Source organism: Chrysochloris asiatica, unplaced genomic scaffold (assembly GCF_000296735.1).
Source record: "Chrysochloris asiatica unplaced genomic scaffold, ChrAsi1.0 scaffold00156, whole genome shotgun sequence".
NCBI classification, from domain to species: Eukaryota; Metazoa; Chordata; class Mammalia; order Afrosoricida; family Chrysochloridae; genus Chrysochloris; species Chrysochloris asiatica.
The window spans coordinates 3,211,138-3,230,048 of NW_006408674.1; the positions used below are offsets into that span (position 1 = coordinate 3,211,138).

Here is an 18,911-nt window from a genome sequence, read left to right on the forward strand (position 1 = left end):
CAAAACTCAGACAATGAGACTCCTGCCATCACAACGCTCAGCTCCCACCGTGCATGGAGTGACCATGAGTAGGACTTAGCTAGACGGCAGCTAACAAAACTCAGACAATGAGACTCCTGCCATCACAACGCTCAGCTCCCACCGTGCATGGAGTGGCCATGAGTAGGGCTTAGCTAGACGGCAGCTAACAAAAGCATGCTGGGCTGGGCTTCGTGCTTGCGCCATTGTCCGTATGAACTGAGTTGAGCTGACTTGAGTGCATCTTCCTGGTTGTGAGGCCTGGTCCATGTTGGTGCCTTACGTGTCTCACCGCCCAGTCACACATGTGCTTCCCGGGTTTCCCACCCACCCTGGTCCATGTTGGTACCTTATGTGTCTCACCCCCAGTCACACATGTTGGTGCCTTACGTGTCTCACCCCCAGTCACACATGTGCTTCCCGGGTTTCCCACCCACCCTGGTGTATGTCCCAAAGCCCTTCTCCATCCAGGCGCCCTGCGTGTCTCCTGACTGCTGGTCACCCTGGCCATTGCCCTGCTCTTTTTCTCGGGACTTTGCACTCTCTGGGATGCAGTAGTCTGCTCTCTGGAGGGAGGGAACTGGGTCAGAGACATCTGGGATCTGATCCTAGCTCTGGAGGTCTTGGGCAGGGTATTTCTTCTCTTCCTTGAGGCTCATATTCCAGATCCACAGTGTTGTCTTGAAGGTTTCATGGGGCCGTACATATAAGGTACTTAGTCCATAACATGGGCCCAAGCTTAACACCCAGCCCAGAATGTGTAAGACTGCTGGTCTGCCCATGGGTGGTGCCTTGTGAGGTCTGTTTCATGGAGCTGAGAAATGTCATCCATCTCTGGCATCCTAGCTACAAGATACCAGTCTCCCCCTCACACCTGCATGTTCAGAGCACAGCTGTTTGTCTCAGCACCTGGAGCTACTGTTCTGTGCAGACACGGGGGAGTTCCCATGACAGCCCCCCATTGGAGTGCTGCCATGAAGAACAACCTAAGCACCCAGCCTTGCCGTGCCCACAGCTTGTGGCTCCGGGCAAGATCTCCCCCACTCCTTGGTTATAATCTTGTTACTGCAGGATTCCCACCAGTGGGCCTTGTCAAACACCCTCAGACTTGGGGCTCATTTGGTTTCCCTGGGGTCATCCAGAAAGAGGAATGGCCCATTGCATTAGCTCAGGACCTGGGGTCACCAGGGCAGTGGCGACTGTGAGCTGAGTGCTCACTGAGAGCCAGACACAGTCCAAAGGTGGTAGGTGCCAGGAGGTGCCCGCCCCCATGCTGCATTTAGTCTAGAGAGACATGTTGTTGTTGTTGTTAAGTGCCATCGAATCGGGTCCGACCCATAGCGACCCTGTACAGGGTTTCCGAGGGTGTAAATCTTTACGGGAGTAGAAAGCCTCATCTTTCTCCCGCGGAGCGGCTGGTAGTTTCGAACCGCTGACCTTAAGGTTCGCAGCCCGATTCGTAACCACTACGCTACCAGAGAGACATAGACGATAAGTATAGTGAGTCAGACGAAGCAGAGAGCAGGGCCCCTCTGATCCCAGGGACCAGGTTGCTCTTCTCTGTCATCACACTGCCATATCTTGAGCCTGTGGAAGGGACAGCCATGCTTGTCCCATTGTGGGTTTTTTTAATACATGTTTGTTTGAATTGTGCTCATAGACTTTTTAAAAAATGTTTTCTTGTGAATTATGTGATAGTTTACATAGGAGAACATTAGTTTTACATTCATCCTATGATATATTGTTTCATTGTCATGGATACAGTCTCCACCATGCGTCATCAGCCAACCAAAGGGTATGCCCTGCAAGCCTGCCCCGCTCCCCACCGGTTGTCAGCACACAGCCCCTCTCCCTCTCTGTGTCTCCATTGTGTCTTAAGACTGCCTACGGTCCCTTACGTCCTTTCCTTTCTGCTTCTCCTCTCCAGGTGTCAACTCTGAATGCTCCCTTGTATACATAAGTGTGCATATTTACATGTGTCTCCGTGTCTTTAGGGACATAGAGTGTGTGTGTGTGTGTGTGTGTCCAGAGACTCATATTGTGATCTGGAAGTCAGACTGTGGTTCCTGTCCCAGATTTTCCACCAAGGTTGTCTGACCTTGGGTAGCTTAATGTCTCAGCAGCAGCATCTGTAAATAGTCAAGCCTACCAGTTCCAATTCTTGTGAAGTTATACCTAAGACGAGAATACATTTTAAAGTATCTTGGAAAACAGATTGCAGCATAAGAGTACCATTAAGTACATTTGTTATAGTTAAGTGCCATTGAGTGGGTTCCAACTCATAGAGACCCAGCATACAGTTTCCAAGGAGCAGCTGCTGGGTTAGAACCACTGACCTTAGCGCCATGCTAAGACTCCAGTAGGTACAATGTTGTTGGTGTTAGGTGCTGTTGAGTTGGTGCCGACTCATAGTGACCCTGGGCACAGCAGAATGAAACCCTGCCCGGTTCTGCGCCATGCTCACAGTCATTGTTACGTTTGAGCCCATTGCTGCTGCCACTGTGCCAATCCATCTCACTGGAGGTCTTCCTCTTTTTCGCTGACCCTCCACTTTACCAAGAATGATGTCCTTCTCCAGGAACTGGTCTCTCTTGATAATACGGCTAAAGTATGACGGACAAGGATTCCCGGTGTGGCGCTGTGGGTTAATGTGCTGGACTTCAAGGTCGGTTTGAACCGAAAGGTTGGTGGTTCAAGGTCACCAGCTGCTCCTTAGAAACTGTATACAGGGTCAGTATGTGTCAGAACAGACTCAACGGCACTTAACAACAACAATAAGAGACTAAATCTTGTCATCCTGGTTTCTAAGGAACATTCTGGCTGTACTTCTTCCAACACCCATTTATATGTTCTTCTGACAGTACATGGTATTTTTAATATTGTTCTTCAACACCCTAACAATCACATACATAAAAATGCATGATACATAAAGTGGAGCATTTTATTACTTCTCTCAGAGTACATTTGGTCCAATTGACATAGTATACAGAGCTGTTTTTTTAATGTGAGATATGGAGCCTGGTATGGTGCCATAGAATAAGCACTCAACCTCAAGGTCAGTTTGAACTGCAAGGTTGGTGGTTCAAACTCAACAGCCGCTCCTCGGAAACCCTATACAGGGTCACTATGAGTTGGAACCGCCTCAACAGTGCTCAACAACATGAAGAAATAAATCCACGTATATAATATGACTAGGTATCTGAGTTAGGTCCTAACTTAAGGGAGGAGGAAGCATTAGCACCAAACCCAGAGGGCCCTAGCAGCCAAGGCAAAAAGAAACCACGTCAGCTTGTGAATATTCATGACATGATTTGTAAAAGCCCAAAAGTCATGATCTAAATGGGCGTCAACTAGTTGGCTCTCAGTCTCTGTGTGTCTCTTGACTTCCTTTCACTTTCTCTGTCTTCTGTCTCGCTTACTGTCATTCACTCTTTCTCACCCTTTCTCTATCTATCTATCTATCTATCTATCTATCTATCTATCTATCTGTAGATAGATAGATAGATAGATACATAGATAGATAGATAGATAGATAGATGGTGGTGGTGTGCTGTAGAGTCACTTCCAACTCATAGCAACTCTCCATAGGGTTTCCGGTAGCGTAGTGGTTACGAATTGGGCTGCTAACCTCAAGGTCGGCAGTTTGAAACTACCAGCTGTTTCACGAGAGAAAGATGAGGCGTTCTGCTCCCGTAAAGATTTACAGTCTCGGAAACCCTGTGCAGGGTCACTATGAGTCGGAACTGACTCCATGGTACTTAACGACAACAACATAGGGTTTCTGAAGCTGTAAATCTTTTCGGGAGCAGAAAGCCTCATCTTTCCCTGTGTTATTTATATATATATATATATATAACTCATTCTCCCTCTCCTCCTCTCCCCTTCAGCTACAGTGCCCCTATTCTGAGGTCCACAGCCCTGCCCGTGCCTCTCCCTCCTTCTGTCTGGCACCATCCTTCTTCCTGCTGACTTCCTTTTCCAAATGTTTTCTCAGGTGGTCAAGCTGAAAGGCCAAGTACTGTCGGTCATGTATCGATTCCGTACCAAGAACCGGGAGTGGATGTTAATCCGCACCAGCAGCTTCACGTTTCAGAATCCCTATTCAGACGAGATTGAGTACATCATCTGCACCAACACCAATGTCAAGTACGTGCATGGCGTCTTCCCTCAGCTGGGTCCAGGGCTGGGGATTTTACTTGGTGGCTCATTTCTCCCACAGGCTCTAGCTACAGCTGAAAGCCCTGTAAGGAGTAAGAAGCAAGACTTGAGGAGACTGTGGGTCCCCAGCACTGCTTCCCTCCCATTCTTGTTTCCAAAGAGCCCAGGGATATGCCCCGTTGGGATCATGCCCATATTTAGTCCAGGGCGTTCTGGTCTCTGTGCCTCTCTCTCCTGAGCGCAGAGCACAGCAGAGTGGAGCTGTGCCGGGGCCCTCCTGGCTGCCTCCTGGTACCTCACTCAGGACATGTGTTTCCTTGAGAACTCTTTGCAGCGGTCCTTCCTGCCTGGGGCTGGGGAGTGGGAACAGGGCAGACTCCTGCTGCCTTCATCACCCTAGTTCCCATGGGTGCTAGCATTCACCTTGGGCTCCAGCCTGGGCCCCTACCTGCTGGCTGTGTGACAGGTCACTTACTCTCTTAGCCTTCACCTTCTCCTCTGTGAAATGGGTGATGATACCTACCACCAAGGGAGACACAAGGTCACACATCTGCCTGTGGGCCACGTGCCAGGTTCAGCTCCCTGCACCATGAATGTGACCTTGGGCAGGTCACTCCTCCCCTCTGGATATAATCTCAGGGAAATCAAGGCCAAGGAATCCGCACTAACAAGAGCACGATGAAGTCCAAGTGCACGTGAGCTGTCCACCCATGCCCGGTGTGGTGGGGAGGCTGGTATGTGCAGGACTGTGAGATGGGGCCCAGCCTCTTGTTGTCTCACGCTGCTCAGTGACACCACCATCTTCCTTTTTACCAGGTTACACACAGTGTGTGGGCTGGGTGGGTTCCCCAACCCCTTCCACTTGCCACCTCTTCCTCCTCCTCTTCTATGAATACTTCTTACAACGCCCCAGCAATCGCTGTCTCCTCCAGGCACCCCAATGCCTGTATGCCCTGCCCCTGGTTGCTGGATCAGCACTCCTTGGATTAGGGAGTTCTCACACCTTGCTCCTGTGCCATAGAGCCAGTGCTGAGCAGATGGGCCCGGTGACAGTCCTGCAAAGGGCAGATGATCCAACTGCAGGCTGTGTGTCATGCAAGGTGGATTTCAATCCCAGCCCTCAACTGCATCTCACTACCCTTTATTAGCCTCAGTTTCCTCATCTGTTACTGGGAAGAATGACAGAACCTATTCTGTTATCTGGAGGGACCAGTCCCTGGAGATGGACAGCATGCTTGATAAAGTGGAGGGTCAGTGAAAACGAGGGAGACCCTCATTGTGATGGACTGGCTCAGTGGCTGCAAAAATGGGCTCAAGCGCCACAAGAATTGTGAGGATGGCTCAGGACTGGCCAGTGTTTCGTTCAGTTGTGCAGAGGGTCACTCTGTACCAACTCGACGGCACCTAACAATGACAACAACTCGAGTGTCATTACCAGTCCACGTGGCCTGCTGTCACTGGTATTGTTAGCAGCAGCAGCCCACAGCCTGTTACAGCGACTCCGTCATTTCTTGAATCACCTCTTCCAGGCTGCCCAGACCGTTGGTCTCTGGAAGGGTAGTGTACTGCTTCCTTCTAATCCTTCTAACTCGGGGCAAATCGTCTTGCCATCCAATGGACTGGGAAGCCTGGGCCTTCTTCATGAACCTCCTCTTGCTCATGAGGGTGTCCACCTAACCCCTGTTTTGGCTTCTAACATGGCTAAGCCTTCTCTGTTAAAGGCCACACAGGCCGCTTCCTCTCCAGCTCTCAGCATCCCCTCTGTGGCCCATGGCCCTGGCTTGGGGCTCAGTGCCTCACACTGGCTCTTTTTCAGACCTTCTTGATCTTGGGAAGCCTTTGTCTTGACAATCCACCAACGATCTCCCAGCGCTCAGCACTACAGTATGTCTAGTGCCTCCTTCACCGTTCGTCTCCTCTTAATGCCCTACAGTCTGGTCTGGCCTTGACGGTATTGAAAGCACTTTCAGTGACCACATGCAAAACCTCCTTCTCTCCAGACTACTTGATTTTCTTGGGTGCAAATATGTTGTTAGCTGTTGTTGTTAAGTGCTGTTGAGTTAGTTCCGACTCACAGTAACCCTGTATAGGGTTTCCAAGGATCAGCTGGTGAGTTTGAACCCCTGGCCTTGCGGTTAGCAGTCCAGTGCTGATCCTCCAGCACTATGCCAGGGTGCAGGTATAGCAGGAACAAATATAACAAGTCATAGACCCGGGACTGCCAAAGACAGTGTCATTCTCTGCAATGAGAGACTGTTGTTGTTGTTGTTAAGAGCTGTCGAGTTGATTCTGACCCATAGCGACCCTGAATAGGGTCTCCAAAGAGCAGTTGGTGAGCTTGAACCACCAACCTTGCAGTTCAAACAACAATGAGAGATAGATTTATATATATATACATGTTGTTATTAAGTGCCACCAAGTCAGTTCCAACTCATAGCGACCCTATATAGGGTTTCCAAGGAATGACTGGTGGGTTTGAACCGCGGTTAGCAGTCCAGTGTTTACAGTATTTACGCTACATTGCCACACCAGGACTCCATAGATATATGAAGGGACTTCAAAAAGTTTATGAAAAAATGGAATTAAACTATAATGAAATTTTGCCACAAGGTTTTTGAAGAGAACCTAGACGTCCACCCTTGCTCTCAAATGAAAATCTAAGTCTCAGTTGCCTCATCTGTTAAATGGGAGCAATAATGATACCTACACCCCAGAATCAGAATTTTTATGTAAATTCTGCATGTAGATATTGCATGTGAAAAACTACGTACATCATGTTGTTAAGTGTTGTCAAGTCAGTTCCAACCCATAGGGATCCTGTATAGGGTTTCCGAGGAGCGGCTGGTGGGTTTGAACCACCGACCTCATTGTTCAAACCAACCTTGCGGTCCAGTGTTTTATCCTACAGCACCACCCCAGGAGTCCTGCGAGGCACAAAGTAAGTCCTCGGTGTGTGTGGTGTGCAACAGGTCTTACTGGCATTTTTAACAGCAGTAGCAGCAGCTCACCACCCGCTGCTGCCGCTCAGCTGCACGTGGCTGATGGGACTGGGAGAGGCCTGAGTTTATCTAGTCACCACTGGTAGCCTGGACTCCTGGACTGCGACCTGCAACATTGGTGGTCCAATCCCACCAGTCGCTCCTCGGAAACCCTATGCAGGGTCAGTATGAGTTGAAACCGACTCATACGCTTTACAACAAACAACAACTAGTTAGCCTCAGTCAGTTGAAGGGGTTTTTATTTCTCTCACTTGGGAAGACGGTTTCTCCAGTCAGGAGCGTGGCCCTGGCTTGGAGATAACAGGGAAGCGTAGAGGAGCCAGAGTCCGACTGAGCTCAGTAAGCCAGGGCTTTGTTTTTGTTCAACAGGTGCGGTGTGGACGGAGGTGAGCCCACACCTGTCTCACAGGAACTCTTGGTTAGGAGAAATCCAGGGTAACAGGGTCTGCTCACTGCACTGATGGAGACAGATATGGGCGGTGGGGGCACAGCAGGAAGAGACTAGAGGAGGAAAATGCTTACCATCTGTGCAAACTGCAGCTCTATCCCCAGGTTCAGTGGGGACACATTGGGCCACCTGTGCTGGAATCCAGGAAATGGGCGGGGGCATCACCCATCTGGAGTCTTGGGCACTGTTCTAGAACGTTCACCATTTTTATGCCAACACATTGGCGGATCCTGTGTGCGCGCCACCTCCTGTCCATGTCCCTGTCTCCCCTTCTCTTCTCCTTACCTCTCTTTCCTCCTGTCCTCCTTTTCTCTAGTCCCCTTTACCGTCACAGCCCTGTAGGTGGTACCTGGTATGCACCAGGGCTTTGGGCCTGGTGATGAGAGAAACGTTTCAGGGTCTTGGGTCCCACCCATGTCCCCCCACTCCCCCATGTATAAACAGTTGCTCACAAGCCAAGTCCTCCTGTCTGCCAGTGAAAGGACTTCAGATAGATCCAGAACGGTTCCGATGGTGGCTGTCACACATTCAAAGTGGCATGGGTCGGCCGCCACCTTTGAGTGGAGCCCCATTGCCTGTTTCCGTCCACTGCTATCAAGTTGATTTTGGCCCATATTGACCCTGAATAGGGTTTCCAAGACTGGAAATCTTTTCAGGAATAAAAAGCCTCATCTTTCTCCTGAACTGTCGACCTTGTAGTTAGCAGTCCAATGCTTATCCTACAGAGCTCCTTCCTGTTGTTGTTGTTGTTATGTGCTGTGGAGTTGGTTCTGACTCATAGTGATCCTGTATAGAGTTTTTGAGGCTATAAATCTTTACAAAAGCAGAAAGCCTCCTCTTTCTCCCATGGAACAGCTGGTAGTTTCAAACTTGTGACCCTGAGGTTGGCAGCCCAATTTGTAACTACTACGCTATAAGAGTTCCTTCCTACTCGTGTCAAAATCTCCTTGGCGAGAGTTATGGTTGCTGTGCAACACAATTGCTGCCCTTGTTTCCATTGGCCACGAATGAACCATTTTGAAGCAGTCCAAGGCTGTGTGTGAAGCAGTCCAAGGCTGTGTGTTTTTACAGCAAGTCTGGTCCTTTCCATGTGCAGTAGAGACCATGGTCTCAGGAATGAAATCCGGCAGAATCCTGTAATTCTAACTTACAGCGACCACATGCGCTGAGGAGTAGAAGGTCCTCTTAAACCCCCACACCCCCCGGCAATGGTTTTGATTTCTTTTTCTGAAACTCAGGCAGCAAAACAGAAGAAACACTGTTTGGGGTTTTACCTATGCATTGTCTTAGATCAGTCACTCCCGGGACACAAATGTGCACCAAGAAGCTTGATTAGCATGTCCTCTGAGCTGAAGGTCTTAGGTTGGTAAAGACAGCTGGGAACGCTCACTGTGGACAGTAGAGGGCAGTGGTAACCAAGGAGGTGGCCGGTCAGACGCTGTTTTGAATTTGCGAGACTGAACTTTACCAGCAGTAGGCAGACTTGCTTCTCTGGAAAGGTCCTGGAATGCACTGTGCTTGGGGGTAGGAAATACACCATCGGTTGCATTTCAGTCAAGAGCATCCAAAAGAAACTTCCTGGAGGAATGGAGTAGTGGTGAGCGTTTGTGTGAAGCTGCTGAAAAGAAGGTCTTAGCCTCCCTGTGTTTTTCCCTAGCATGCCCACACAGGGAGGCTCAGACTCCTATGAGCCTGCTGGTTGTACAGCTGTGAACCCTGCCCCGGGCTTTGCTGTGGGAGGTTCATGCTCTCTTCTAGGCCTGAGGCATTTCAGTCATTTTAAGTTTGTAGAACCTAGCTTCAGTGCTTGTGGCCTTTCCAAAGCCTCTTTATAGGAGTGACCTGACACTGTCCCAGTGCATCTGCTCAGGCCAGGCTCTCCTGTGACAACACTTGTTGCAAAGTTTTGCAAGTTTTGATCATCACAACTGCATGCTGAGCTGTTGTGTGTGTCTATGTCTTCTTCAGGCCTAGGTCATGTGTGACGTCTTTCAAAGCCAGCTGTTTATGTAGTGATTGCCTGCTGCAAGCCCAGCTGGTTGGACAGTGGGCAGGAGTAGAAATGGGTACAAAAGATCAAGGAAGTAACTTTCCTGGTCTGTACAAAGTTTAGAACCCATCAGGGGCTGAAGCATGAATTGGCCACACCCCGCACCTGAGAGACAGCCTGAATTCCCCCCTTTCCTTCACCTGCTATAGACAAGCGGTCACAGACCCCAAAGCCTCTCTGTGATTCTCTCCAGCATCCTTAGTAGACACCATCCCCACTCTCTCCTGATCACTAGACCCTTCCCTGCCTTCCGTCTGGTCCCAGGAGCCCCCAGTGAGAAACCTCTGTAAAATACACACAGGGTCATGCTGCTCCCTGCCCCCATTAAGGAAACCCCAAATGCCTCAACAGGAGCGCTGGTGGCTCTGTGGTAAAGCGCTTGGCTGCTTCCCTGAAGGTGGGTTATTCGAACCCCTAAGGGTGACTGCCTGGGAAACTATGGCGTCGTTCTATTCTGTCCAGCAGGGTCCCGGTGAGGCCAAACCGCCTTAGCCTTCGGAGTCCTTTCCAGTATGACTCCAGCCTGCCACTCTCCAAACCCAGGGCACCACAGTTGGCTCTTCCCATCACTCTCCTTTGCCTTGGTACATGAGGTTCCTTCTGTCTGGAACTCTTCCCTCTTTACACCTAGAAAGGGCCCTGGTGGCACGGTGCTAACTGAAAGGTTGATGCTAGTCGCTTCTTCACAAGAGAAAGATGAGCAGCTGGCTTCCATAAAGATTTACAGCCCTGGAAATCCTATGCAACAGTGGTATTCTGTTGTGTGGGGTTACCATGCATTGGAATTGGCTCATCAGCAACAGGTTGAGCCGACAGAGTTACTCCTCTCTGAGGACCTAGCTCAACTCTTATTTCCTCTCAGAAGCATTACCCAGCAGCCCCCCAACCCCACCATATGCAGGAATACAGCCCAAAGAACCACCCTTTGCTCCTCCATGGTCTCAGAACAGTCTCTGGTCTGGCACCTAATCCCATGTCGCCCTGGTTCCCTGCCCCTTCACCAAACTATGAACAAGCAGGTATGTCTTGTTTATCTGTGTACCCCAAGTGTCTGCCCGAGAACCCCAAAAGTGAGAAAAGAAGGTGAGAACAAAGGCAGGGGAGGAAGGAATGCCCATGTGGTGGCAGTGAGTCCCTGTGTGACTTGTCTGGGGTGAGTGACAGGTGTGATAGTCCTAGCACACTGGGCCAAGTTGCCCTGAAAGCCAGGAGTTCTGAGCTGGGATGTATAGCTCCTCAGGAAGGAGAGCACAGAGAAGTGATAGCAATACCTTCCAGCTCTGTGGTGGGAAAGCTCAGGGGCAACCCTGGGGCTGCAGGTAGAGCTTGGTCCTGCCTAGTGAGGCTCAGAGGTGAACAGCAGGGTCAGGAACCCTCAAAGGACACGCAACACCCAGGTATTCAGCTTCAAGGAGCAAAGTCTAGTCAGAAGGCCGTCTTGGCTAAGGAAATGGGCTTTGGAGCTGGCTACACATGGGTCTCAAGCAGACATTTATTGGTTGTGTGACTTTGGACAGGTCATTTAACCTCCCCAGCCCTCAGCTCCCCTTCCATGTGAATGGATTCACAATCGCTTTCTCCTTGTGTTGAAGGAAGGATTCCTCAAGCGCCAACATGACCCAGGCCCAAGCACACAGGTATGCAGACGGTACTCACCAGTGGTGGGTATCATTAGTCTGGCTCCACTCTACTGAGCTCACTGAACCCCCAGGGGCCTTCCAGCCAGATTCCAGTTGCTCCCAAGGGTGCAATTTCCCTCTGTCTCCAAATGCCCCCCTAATGGCTCCTTGCTCACTTACTCAGGCTGAATAAAAACCCTGTCCAGGGAGTGTCAGAGATAATTGGTGACATCTGCCCAGTATCCTGCGCCTCCCAACACAGGGAGGCCAGCTGACAGGAAGCCAGGGCCTGGGTCCGATGCATCTGGTTTCTCAGCAGCAGCCTGTCCACCAGCTAATGGAAGGTAATAGTTTGCTGCGGTAGAGACCCAGTGCCTCACGTGAGTGTCGGGTCAGCCTTCTCCTGAGCACTGCTTCCTCCCTCTCTGGAATTTGCAAGCACACCAAGATTTATTTTTATACCATTGCTGTGAAATGTCCATGAAACCTCCTCAGGCCCCTTTTTGGGATGGGGGCGGGCTGCAAGCCAGCGCTTCTTCCACATGAACGCCTGTGGAAACAAGAACTAAGGAGCTGGACGAAGATGCTGATGCCCAGAGCCCCGAGAAGTGAGGATAGGTTCTGGGTGTTTTGACAGCCACGCCTGAGATCTTATTTTCTACATCCCACTGAAAAGAGCTTCTGCTCATCATAAAAATAAAACAAAAGTCGGTTTCTATCGAGTCAGTTCCAAGTCATGGAGATCCCATGCGTGTCAGAGTACAACTGTGCTTCATAGGGGTTTCAGTGACTGTTTGGTTTGAAAGTTGATCTCCAGGTCTTTCCTCCGAGGAGCCTCTGGGTGGACTAGACCCTCTATCATTTTGGCCAACAGCCAAGCACGTTAACCATTTGTACTACCCAGGGGCTCTTTCTCTGGTCTCGGAACTCAAAGAGAACTAAGAGTAAATTCCCTGCCTAGTATCATGGCCTCTTACCACACTTTCAGGCAAATTCAAACCCTGTACTCTTCTCCTGTCCACCACAGACCTACACCAGGGTGCGACTGAGCCAGGCCCCCTAGTACAACACCACACGGTAACCGTACTCACAAACTAAGGACTGGGCACAGGATCGGAGCCTCAAGCTAGGGAGGTGGTTTCTCTCCGACATTGCACTTATGGATTGAGAAGTGGACTCTGGCAAGCCCACAGAGGAGGGAGAGAGTGGTCTTCTAATTCCTGTCATGATGGGGAGCTCACAGCTTCAATCCCACAAAAATCCCAAAGAACAGAGATTTGTCCCACCTTATTTCCCAAGATGAAAGCAAGACCCTGGAATGGGAGATATGGAAGGATGGTCTTGTTAGAAGAGGGCATATTGATGCTGGGAGTGGAGGAAGGAGAAGTAGGGTGAGGGAGGCAGCATCCTGAGACGGTGTAAAGGTAGACCTGCCATGTCCTTTTCACCGTCCTGCCATGATGGGCAAACATCCAGTTGACCTAAGCAAGCCACCTTCTGAGTAGGGTCTTCCGTGTCCTCATCAGGCTTGTGCTTTTGCTGACTGGAGCTCCTTGCTCCACGGTTATTCAAGCTGGCCCACCATGTCCACCTGCCCCTCCCTCCCACCTTCTCACTTGCCACCTGGTCAACGGATGTCTAACCTGCCCTCCAACTACTCCAGGTCCGCAGTGAGGGGAGGGCATCCTGTCAACAGCTCTTGTATGGGCCCCTGCCGTTTGTCCAGACCAAAGCCAGGCCCGAGACAAGCTGGACCACACATTAAAGGGAATCACACAAGTCACTCTTGTTTCAAATTTGAAAGTGAAAATAAACTGTGCAAATCCACAATCTTTCCACTGGAGAGAGTTTTCCCTGGGCTTCCTTCAAACTGTGTGTCCCCAGCTAGCACATAATGTTCACAGCTGTAATCTGTGTGCATCACACTTGGTGCTAAACTTGTCCTCATGTCACCTTCCCATGGCTCCAAACAGTCTTCTCAGTGGACACTGAGTCCGTGGTTGTCGAGTGTTTTCTCAGTAAGGTAACATACACATTTCACAAGGGCACTGCCCTATGACTGTGTCCTTTACAAGGGATGTTAGCGTAGACAGCTCTTATGTCCCTTCTGTTGAATAATGTCCTTGGTGCCATCCCCAGCATCAGGTTGGCCACCTGGGAGAGCAAGAACCGGTCCACAGTTCCACTTGCAGATGGCCCTGCTGCTTTCTGAGAGGAAATGACGCAATGCAGTAGTCAGAGCTTTCCACAAATCACGTTCATCGTGGCGGCTTTCATTTCTCTTAGTAATGTGAAGTTGAATGTCATATGATGTGAGTGTTTTTTGCCTGTCATTTTTATTGGAAGGAGCTCTGGTAGTGTAGTGCTTATATGCTGGGCTGCTAACCACAAGGTCAGCAGTTTTAATCTACCAGGCGCTCTGTGGGAGAAAGATGAGGCCTCAGAAACCCTGTACAGGGTCACTGTGAGTTGGAACCATCTCGGAAGCACACAACCATTGCCACCACCATCCTTATTGGTATTTAAAATTGAAGTTGTTGTTAGGTGACATGAAGTCAGTTCTAACTCCTACTGACTCCTTGTGACAGAGTGGAGTTTTCTAGACTCGAATCTTTACATGCAGGAAGTCATTCATGTAAGGAGTCTTTGTAAGGAGTCTTTAAAGCACTTGGCTGCTAACCAAAAGGTCGACAGTTCAAGTCCACCAGTCACTGTGTGGGAGAAAGCTGTAGCTGTCTGCTTCCGTAAGATTACAGCCTTGGAAACCCTATGGGGCAGTTCTACTGTATCCCATGGGGTCACTCTGAGTCAAAATCGACTTGATGGTAACAGGTTTGCCTCTCCCCCTGCCCTGGGCTGCTTGGTACATTTGAGCTACCAGCCTTTTAGTCAGTAGCCAAGTGCTTACTGCACACCAGAGCTCCTTAAAATGAAAGATATCCCTGCAACTCGAACCCATTTTTAGGCTCTGAGCTGTAGAGTTTACCCTCCCTTTAAAGTAGCCCAGTTTCCCGATTGTGAACGTGAAGACAGCTTTCCTGCCAGCCTCCTTTCCCACACAGAGCTGTCAGAAAGAGGAGACAGGAAGAGCCAGAGCGACTCTGGGTCCTTAGAACTTAGATCCATCAGGACTCTGCGTGAATCCAGCAACTCTGACAGCCACTTCACCTCTTGGCTCTTCACTTACTTCATTTGAAAATAAGAGTAAAGTAGCCACTGAAAGTTCAGGGTGAGGATTAGGTTAGATAATGTAAACTCTTTCCAGTTTAGAGGTAAGCATTAGCTGAAACCAACTACTCTTCATCATTAAGCCCAACTGTTTCTCTGAATTTTGCCTTTAAAAAAAAAAATCGATTTCTTTTCTTTCTATCTTGTATAAACTAAAGCAGTCATTTAAAATTTATTTCGTGAATCAACTTCAACTTGAAATACAGGGCTTAGTCTTGATTTGAGATCAATAAATCAAACCCACTACCATCAAGTTCATCATTGACGGCATCGAGTGTGGCAGCGGTAGTGAGGTTGGCCCAGGATCGGATATCGTTTCGTTCTGCTGTGCATGGGGTCGCTATGAGTCGGTTCCGACTCGATGGCACCTGACAACAACAACAACAACCATCAAGTGGATTCATAGAAACCCAGTGGGACAGAATAGAACTCCTCCATGTAATTTCCAAGGAGTCCTGGTGTGGTGCTGCAAGGTAATGCACTGGACTGCAGGGCTGCTTTGAATCTCAAGGTCTGCGGTTCAAATTCACCAGCTGCTCCTCAGAAACTCTATACAGGGTAAGCATGAGTCGGAACCGACTCAACAGCACTTAACAACAACAATAAATCTTTTAGACGCAGACGGCCGTATCTTTTTTTCCCCCACAGAGTGGCTGGCAGGCTTGAACTGCCAACCTTTTGATTACCAGTCGTGTTAACCCACTGCTTCTAACCAGAGCTCGTCCTGATTTGGGAGATACAAAGGGCATTTCCAAAGTGGAAAATGTCCATGATCTTTTACTTCCAATTTTCCATGAACTTTTGAAGCCCCTTTGTAAAATAATACCATTGAAAACAGTTTCCAGATCCGTTTGGTATTACCCAGCATGCCTTTGGGGAATAGGGCAAGCCTTTTTTTTCTGTTCTTCCTGACTCTACTGACTTTTGTTTCACAGGCAGCTTCAGCAACAGCAGGCAGAACTGGAGGTGCACCAGAGAGATGGGTTGTCGTCCTATGACTTGTCTCAGGTGAATTTTTGGAAAACTCGTTCCCGGCTAGATACTGTCTCCAACCCATAGTGGGGGACTTCCTGACTGGGGCCTAAACTCCCTTGAACCCCCTCAGCCCAAAGGGTGCCCCTTTGCCATCCACCCACTGCTTAGCCAAAGAGCAGTGTGAGTCCCTGGTGGTCAACTGTGACTCTTCATGCAGACCTGAGCCAGGAAATCATAAAGCTTCTGAGGACCAAATGAAAAGCTATAAGCCATAGTCACCCAGGAGTGAGAATTCCAAAGGGAGAGTGGGAAACCAGTTCAGAAGGCTCTGAACCCTAGCACTAACATACTCAGAAGCCAATAAAAGCCAGTCTGAAGCGGTTCAGTCCTCTCACTGTCTAGCTAGGTTTCTTGCCTTTTTCCTGGGCCCCGCTCTTCTTCATTGCATCTCTTTCTGCCATGCCTTGGGTCCTCACAGTCTATCTCCTGTTTTTCTCTTACCTCTTTCCTTCCCCTTTCCCACTTCAACCTCATTCTCTTTTACTTCTGAACTCTGGCCACATAAAGAAACAGACACGTGTTGATATTAGGCCTCTTAAATTGAACTCTATCTTCTCTTTTCTTGATATTTAGAGTAAGTTGATTATTTTTTGGTTTATCACTCTCTAAGAAAAAGTAGTCAGTCTGGCTTTGCTGTCCTTTCTGTGACCTCTAATTTGTCCCTCCCACCTCAGCTGTTTTTGGTTTTTCTATAAATAAGAGGACCTCAGAAAGTTCATGGAGAAATGAAATGAAAAGATCCCGGAATGTTTCCAGGCATTTTCTGAAGTCCCCTGGTTTTCAAAGCTCCCACCAGGTGAAATTGTTGAAGCTTGAGATGTCCAGTGGCTCAGCAGACAGGGGGTTGATGCAGGAGGGCTGAGGGATGCTGGAGACGTGTTTTCTGTGCCTCACAGATGGATTGTTGTTATGTTTTAATACACAAACAGGTTCCTGTCCCCAACCTACCAGCCAGTGTTCACGAGGCCGGGAAGTCCGTGGAAAAGACAGATGCAATCTTTTCCCAGGAAAGGGACCCCCGGTTTGCCGAGATGTTTGCAGGAATAAGTGCATGTAAGTTTCCAAGCCTGAGAAACCCCTGTTGGGCCCTGAGGTTGTGAGGATGCGGGGATGACCGTGGCTTTCAGGCCACTTGGCAAAGCAGAGGCCACGGAGGGATGTCTTAAGTGATTATGGCAGAGTGTAGGAAGATCACAAGTTATAGGAGTCTGCATGGAGTCTCTCTGCTGCAGGCCAGGCTCCCTGGGACCACCACAAATCCTTCCTGCGTCTGACTTCTCATCCTTAAAATGTAAGGTGTTGGAATAAACTACTTCCCAAAATTCTCACTGCCATCAAGTCGACTTCAACTCATAACAAACCCATATAGGGTTTCCAAGGCTGTAAATCTTTAGAGAAGCAGAAAGCTCTATCTTTTTCCCATTCAGCCTCAAGGTTAGTGGTGGTGGTGGTGGTGGTGATTGGTGGTGGTTGGTGGTGGTGGTGTGCCGTGAAGTCAGTTCCGACTTGTAGCAACCGTGTATAGGGTTTCCGCAGCTGTAAATCTTTACGGGAGCAAAAAGCCTCATCTTTCTCCCACCGGATGGCTGGTAGTTTCGAACTGCTGAATTTAAAGTTAGCAGCCTGACTTGTAACCACTACACTACCAAAGCTCCTGTCCAGTGCATATCTTACAACACCACCAGAATTCCTTAAATTACTTCCACTAATCCACCATTGTGCATTTTATTAAGTTGAAGACACGTAACCATGTTCTAAAAAAACAACAAAAGAAATCTCAACTGAAGCCCTAGCACAGAGAGAACCACATTTAACAATCATAATACAAATATAAAGAAAAGTATAAATGATGCACCATTCTACCACCTGACAGATTCTTTGTGAATTTTGCTATTCTTTTTCCTTTTAAAATTGAGCTCACACTATGCGAACTTGTGTTTTTTACTTGACAGTTTATTCTGAATCTATCACCATAAACCATCTATGTGATCTGCATAGTGTTCCATTACATGCAGATGTATGGGCTGCCCCATAATTCAGTCACTCAGTCCTTTACAGTGGTCATGCTGGCAGATTGCTGATAGAGAAGATGTCCCATGGAGCCCAGATGTTTTAACTGCCTCCCTGTCATACTCAGATTAGCAAAGCATAAAATTTGGAAGCATTCTGTCTGCTCCAAAATTCAGAAACACATCTCATTTCCATGTGGTCAAAGAATTTCTGCAAGGTACAAGAATAGGTAGGATTCGTTGAAGGCAGAAGCCAGTTAACTCATGAAAAGGAAGTGTGGGAAGCACTATGGAATCCTCTAGATGAACATGCAGTGGGCAGTGTGGACTGAGGTGGAGACTGGCTGGCCTTTGGGCAGTTACAGGGGAAAACCTCAATCCTGGTGTCAACATCTGTAGTGGGAGACCACAGTCTTCATCTTCACTTGGCATGAAGCTTTGGAGTTCAGCCCACTAAGGCCGTAATCACCAACCCAACCCAACGTCCAAGTACCAACACAGAACAGAAAATAGACCTTTAGCGCCACAGGGAAGCTCCCTGCTCTTGGTTCCCACTGACCACCCCAGTGCCCCCCACCACCACCCCATCCTACATCAGTATTTCTTTGACTTTTATTAGGAGATAGAGTTCCATTCCATCTAAAGGAAATAATAGCACAGCTAGAAGTTTACCCCTCCTCTCAAATAAGCCTGAAATATTTCACCAGAGACCCCAATATCTCTGAGAAACCTATTTGAACTTTAATATTGTGTTTAATATTGTAGCTACATAAATGCCTTCCCGTAAAGATGAGAAATCAAAAAGATTTAAAAATTCACAGACAAGGGAAAAAAAGAAAGAGAGATGAGTCCAGTGGGAGAAATCAGAGCAAACGTCCTCCTTTGAAAATGAGTTTTTATGATAAAGAGGAGGAAGTTTTAAAAATCTTCAATATTTACTCTCAAGGTGATTCCAGAGGTCGTTACTGTGTTTCTGAGAATAAGTAAGTGAGATGGAGAATGGTAAAATGCTCACAAAACAGAGTCAGTACAAAGCAGATTCAATGTCAAGTCTATGAATTAAAAGCCCAGTTGCATGGATTTTTGCCAAAATGCAAAGCTTGGGTCTTCCAACTGTGAAATACTCAATCAACACCAGGCCAAATGTTTTAAAGAAATTCGCACCTAGACATGATCTGTTATATTTACTTTAATTTTTTTTTTTTTAAGAATAAAACGGTCCAAACCATAGGCTCTGAGGATCAGACTCTAGCCACCTAGTAGACATAGCAAACTGTCCCTCATCTGATTATTCAGTAATGCTTGTTAGTAATCTCATACATGAGCCCTGGATATCCACAGACAAAT

General features: G+C 48.4%; 1 protein-coding gene across 1 annotated transcript in view; it reads left to right on the top strand.

Annotated features, from left to right (window-relative positions):
• The window catches only part of ARNT2 (aryl-hydrocarbon receptor nuclear translocator 2), a 207,574-nt gene that overhangs the window by 167,992 nt on the left and 20,671 nt on the right, over nucleotides 1–18,911 (top strand). The window contains exons 12-14 of the mRNA XM_006870911.1: nucleotides 4,013–4,164; nucleotides 15,456–15,528; nucleotides 16,485–16,608. Coding sequence (XP_006870973.1) covers nucleotides 4,013–4,164; nucleotides 15,456–15,528; nucleotides 16,485–16,608 — 349 coding nt within the window. The remainder of the gene's footprint in view (nucleotides 1–4,012; nucleotides 4,165–15,455; nucleotides 15,529–16,484; nucleotides 16,609–18,911) is intronic.